The sequence below is a fragment of the Amyelois transitella genome, chromosome 8, assembly GCF_032362555.1.
Source record: "Amyelois transitella isolate CPQ chromosome 8, ilAmyTran1.1, whole genome shotgun sequence".
Classification (NCBI taxonomy): domain Eukaryota; kingdom Metazoa; phylum Arthropoda; class Insecta; order Lepidoptera; family Pyralidae; genus Amyelois; species Amyelois transitella.
This window is the reverse complement of record NC_083511.1, coordinates 1,757,616-1,763,638: the sequence shown is the minus strand read 5'-3', so window position 1 is coordinate 1,763,638 and position 6,023 is coordinate 1,757,616. Positions and strand designations below refer to the sequence as shown.

General features: G+C 36.4%; 1 protein-coding gene across 1 annotated transcript; it reads left to right on the top strand.

The window, feature by feature from the left end:
* The first annotated feature begins 442 nt into the window (after positions 1–442).
* On the top strand, positions 443–6,023 carry LOC106137355 (uncharacterized). The gene is made up of 3 exons (XM_013338167.2): positions 443–492; positions 4,295–4,544; positions 5,403–6,023. Exons 1-2 carry the CDS (start codon positions 443–445, stop codon positions 4,392–4,394), a joined length of 150 nt encoding a protein of 49 aa, XP_013193621.1. The 3' UTR covers positions 4,395–4,544; positions 5,403–6,023.

Below are 6,023 nucleotides of genomic sequence, written 5' to 3'. Positions count from 1 at the left end.
GGAATATGTATTTTTCGAGAGATTATTGTCTTTACAGCTGTGGAAGTTTGAAACCTCAACAATTCAACCGGGATTGTATCATATGATATGTGTGTCTGTTTGTCAAAGTAAAATTATTATTAAACTTTGTTATCGTAATACTAATAATTAAACCCTTGACAATCAAAGCTTAAAAGACTACAGGTATTAAACAAAATCCTATCCGAACAAGGCAACTAGACAAAAGTCAGTATCACAAATAAATTGGTGCAATCTAAACGTGTAAAGTTGAAAATGGCGTCACCGCTGGTCACCGAAGAGTAGTAAATGTTGTTCCTACATATAAGAGCGTGTATCTCAAACCGGTCACAGTTTCTTCCAAGTCTCGGCACTATCTGCAACAAAGTGAATTCTACTTTTCGGAGTATCGTTTTTGATTTTCAACAAAAAATTGTGGGTGTCAATGACAAGATCGAAGAGAAAGTTCGCGATTACGGACAAATTTCTACCAAGGTTAGAGTTTTACTTACCCTAAACACCCTCGTGATTGATGACATCTTAATTTTTAATATTCTTAGGAGTTTTTTGGGTGGCTTTAGCGTCACGTACGCCAAAGTTTCTATCAGTAAACAACTAATTTTTGACCCCGACTTCGACCGCGTAGTTTTTTCGCAATAAAAAGTAACCTGTAATCTTCCTCAAGGTTCGCTCTATATCTGTACCAATTGTCATCAAAATCGATTCAGTGGTTTAGGCTTCAAAGCGTAACAGACAGATAGAGTCACTTTCGCCTTTATATTATAATATTTATAGTAGGGACTAGAGAACGCTAGCGGCTCCGCTTGCATACATCCATTAATTCCGTTTATTTCCGTTCCCGGAATTTCGGGAAATCTGCTCTTGGTGCATCCCTAGACCAAATAAGGGTTTAAAATTTTTACAAAAATACATATAATCACGTCTTAGCGTGGTAGACAGAGTCGACAGTCGGCAATAGTGTTTTAGGTTCAAATTCAAATTTTTATTTGCATAACATGAGTACTATAAGGTCTTTAATTTATATAACAGATCTTCATATTTACCCTTTCGGATGTTTCTACTATACATATAGTCACGTCCATATCCCTTGCGGGGTAGACAGAATCTCAGCTGTTTGGCCATATTATAGAATTGAGATTCAACAAGTGAGGTTGCTAGCCCATCGCCCAAAAAATTAATCCCAAACTTATTAGCCTATCCCTTAGTCGCCTTTTACTTTCTACTGCCCTATACTTAAAACAAAATTCAAAATTATTATTTTTTATTCATTATTATAGAATACTTCATATTATCGCTTAATAATTGTCAAAACGTTTAGTTTCACAACATTGGTTAACGTCAAATAAATTACTTAAAACTAAGTTTACTGCCGCTTCCAAGGCGTCAGTGCAGAAGAAGCGGTAACAAACTGCTGAACAAACTACAAACAAACAAAAATAAAAGTACCAAAAAGGCTGAATTGCTTCGAAGTAAGTGATATGCCTTGTTTTTCCTCGACTTGTTTCAAGTACCACAGATATATATGTATATATAGATATCAATAGTGCTGCGGTGCCCTCAGACCACTAATATAAGCGCCTTTTACTTTCTACTGCCCTATTCCTTATTAGTGCCAGGAATCACACAGCAATATTTTTTTATAAAAATTCGACTTATAACAAAAATAAAAGCACTAAAAAGGCTGCATTGCTTCGAAGGGTTATGCCTTGTTTTTCCTCACAAGTACCACAGATATGTATATATATAGATATTAATAGTGCTGCGGTGCCCTCAGACCACTAATATAAGCGGCCAACCGGTTCGGTGTTTACCGAGTATGTAAAGTAGGCTGTACACGCGACCGGCGGATGATACGCGGGTCAGAGTGAAGGAATGATAACGTGGGACAGTAAATTGTTAACTCACATTTCACATATATAATCACGTCTATATCCCTTGCGGGGTAGACAGAGCCAACAGTCTTGAAAAGACTGATAGGCCACGTTCAGCTGTTTGGGTTAATGATAGAATTTAGGTTCAAATAGTGACAGGTTAACTGTACCAAAAAAAAAAAAAACTGAAGAAATGTAAAGTCTGTGTACATCCTACTACTATTATAAAGGCGAAAGTTTGTATGGATGTTTGTTACTCTTTCACGCAAAAACTACTGAACCGATTACCATGAAATTTGGTATGTAGGTAGCTGAAGACCCAGAATAACACATAGGCTACTTTTTATCCCAGAGTTCCCGCGGGATTGATAGGGTTTCCATGCGGACGAAGTCGCGGGCGGCCTCTAGTTTGAAAATAAATTGCTGGGTGTTACTAGATGGAACGTGAACAGTGAACAGCTGAACGTGGCCTTTCAGTCTTTTCAAGACTATTGGCTCTGTCTTCCCCGCAAGGGATATAGACGTGGTGATATGTGTGTATGTACTAGAGGAACACCGATCACAAAAAAAAAACGTGAAATTTTTTTGTTTATCTTTTTGCTGTTTGATGCCGTGTGCTTCCCAGCGCCAATAGAAAAAGAAAAGGACCACTCTATCTCTTTCCATGGACGTCGTAAAAGGCGACTAAGGGTTAGACTTATAAACTTGAGATTCTTCTTTTAGGCGATGGGTTAGCAACCTGAATCTTAATACTATCGTTAAGCCAAACAGTTAAACATGGATTATCAGTCTTTTCAAGACTGTTGGCTCTGTCTACCTCCTAAAGGTGACAAGACGTGATTATATGCATGTATTTATGTCATCGTAAAATTGCGTGTTAAGTTATGAAGAAACTTTGTACAATTTTCATTATAAAAAAAAAATACGGAACGCGAATGCACCCGCGGACATAAGTTAAATTAACTATAATAAAAACAAGAAAATGAGCCGTACAACTGAATCTACGATGAGATGACCATAGCTTTCCACAGGCGTAATTGTGGGAAGTATCACTACATTTTCTAAATGTTAAGAATAAATAGACAGAGAGTTGGTTAAAAATGATGGCAGATTTAATATGACGGCCGCTGTGGCGCAGCGGTAGTACTCTTGTCTGTGACACCAGGGGTCCAGAGTTCGAATCCCGGCCATAGCATGCTAAGAAAAGAACTCTTTCTGATCGGCCTTGGTGTTGGATGTTTATCTATATAAGTATTAATTATAAAATATATTATCGTTGAGTTAGTATCTCGTAACACAAGTCTCGCACTTACTACGGGGCTAACTCAATCTGTGTAATTTTTCCCGTATATATTTATTTATTATTTTAATATCTATTGCAGATATGACCTTTACAAGTTCTTGTGGAAATTTAAAAAGTCCCCACACACGTAACATCAAATGAAATCAAAGTAAATATTGCATCAGCCAACCTATCCAGTTTATTAAAACCTTTTTATGTAAATGTATGCATTATTATTGTTATTCCCAGATATTCACGTGCATTAATGTGATCAGTAACGTCTGAGAATTAATAAAATACCTATTTTAATGTCTTATTTATTGTTATAGATACTAACCTAGAATTCTATTGAATAATTTAAGTTGCTAGAATAAATTTCTACGGACATCTGATAATTCTGTGAAGTTTGTATTGTTGGTTGACTATTTTGATATTGATGATCAATGATAAAGTATTGTTAAATACACGATTATGCTCTGGTATCAGCTTATTTGACACTAGTGTTTAGTATATATTAAAATAATAATCATGCATTCATAGCTTGTTTCCGTCAAAATTGATCAAATTCAAATTCAAAATTTTATTCATTTTTATAGGATACTATCATATCGCTTAATAATTATCAAATCTTTTGGTTTCAAAACATTGGTTGACGTCAAATAAATTACTTATAAATAAGTTTACTGCCGCTTCCAAGGCGTCAGTGCAGAAGAAGCGGTAACAACGAAAATATCAAAAATATTAGCACAAGTTTTCAAATTTTGATATTTGCTTACGAAAGCAAGGGTCACGAACCTTAGGCCTTAACCGATGTCAAAGGAATGATGATGGTGTTCTTATGCAATTTGCAAAAATAATTGAGTGCTCTATTCTAAATCTAGTTCAACCCGTAGCACCCCCTGGAACTAACTGTTTTAAAAATATCCCCCACGAGGCAGACAGAGCCGAATGACTGAAATGACGGTCAGCTACATACATGGCTCAATTATGAAATTGAGACCCAAATAATGACAGGCTAACCCAATGCCTAAGTACCGGGCATCACAAGGCACTTCACAATCATATTTACTTTACCAATTTAGAATCACTAGATGAAATCTGATCAATTTTTCTCAAATTCCAGGCTTGCCAAAAATCTGACCACCAGAAAGGGTAGTCGGCGCGCTAACACCGGCAATCGTCTAGAACACGCAGTTCTCACCCACATCCAGCACGTGCCGTAGATCCTCGATCCCTGCGCCCCCCCCACCGTCACTCATCCTTACCGGCTCTACAAAATTTATGCTAGCAGTCATGGCGCGCGGAGACGAATGCAAGACCACCACTAAAGCTAACTATGCGTGCAAGAATTTGGACATTATTCCTCCGATGAAGTGAGTATTTTCAATTTTAAAGTACTAATAAAGTACATACAGCTCAGGAGATACGTGGGCTATCTCCCAAGGCTATAATCAAGGTGAGGTGATATAGCTATCCTGTGCTCAGATCCGCCTGCGTAAATTGAGAGATCCCGTTAGTTTTCGTTCGCGAGGGGATGACGAAAAATCCTCTCTTTGTGCACAGCCCATATAAAGGACCTAAATATATGCTAAATGCGCCAACGCCAATGTCCCGTTTGGTTTCCTTCCACCCAAAGGTTGACTGGAAGAGATTGCATTAGTGAAAGTTCTCCTTTGTACCATCTCTATCTGTTTTGCGCTGTTTTGTTTGTGTTACTCTTATGGTGCAATAAAGACTCTTATTTATCTATCTATCTTTTCAAATCATTAGACCTAGCGGTCTGGGCAGATCATTGATATTTCAGTTAAGCAATGAGTGTCTTTATACAGAATACCCTTATTATGTCATTAATTACAATGAAATCCGTTTCTGCTATGCTTTAATTGATGGTTCAGTGAGACCTTTCCTCTCTTCACTTTATCAGACTTATAATTAGTAATCTGGGATTTCGTACGCTGAATTCAATGGATAGAGAATTTATTCGGATGGCGCTCAAAAATGATTCTTGTGTTATGTATAAGTTTTTCTATATATCCGATAGATCCAATGGTATCTGACATTTACTTAGATATTTTTTTCAAGCATGTCTTGGAGTTTTTTATTAGTAATTAAGACATCGTCAAAAAGAGAAGCAGCGGTTCTATTCAACCTTTCAGAATCCACAGTAGTACTGATACCAAATGCCTGATCTAATTTATAATTATTTCACCGAATAAAATTATTGCTTTCAGAAAATCCATAGCTACATCATCTTACGAAACCCATAAAAAACAAGAGCCGAAGAAGGACTACGGCGCTTGGGGCCCCATCTACAAGGACAAGAAAACATTCACCAACATGCACATATGTTGAACAGCCAAGCCGGTCCATCAACTCATCATCATCATCGCTTTCAATTTCGTCATCGTCGCAAATAATATTGTTAAGTTTGTAGTTTTTATAATTTGGCAAAATTGATAATTTTGACTGTAAACATTCTTAGATTATTTGGCTTTAATGATCTAAGTAAACATCATGTCTTCAAGCTTTGACATTCAATTACTCCTATGACGAGATCTCTCTGAGACTTAGAATCGTCATGTTCAAGATTAATCGCCTATATGAGTCCCAATATCAAAAGTTGAAGTTAATCGAACAACTAAAAAATGTAATGCAATAAAGATAACTAGATTTAAAAAAGAAATCGAATTGTATCATGTTATTGCTTGTAATTCTAAAAAAAAACCAAATAAACAACTGAAATTATTTGTTGTCGACGAGTTCTTCTTTCATTATGTGTATCGCCAGGTGTAGGGTTTCTTTAACTAACTGCTTTTTGTACTTTTTAACAGATTAAATTGCATCATTCATTT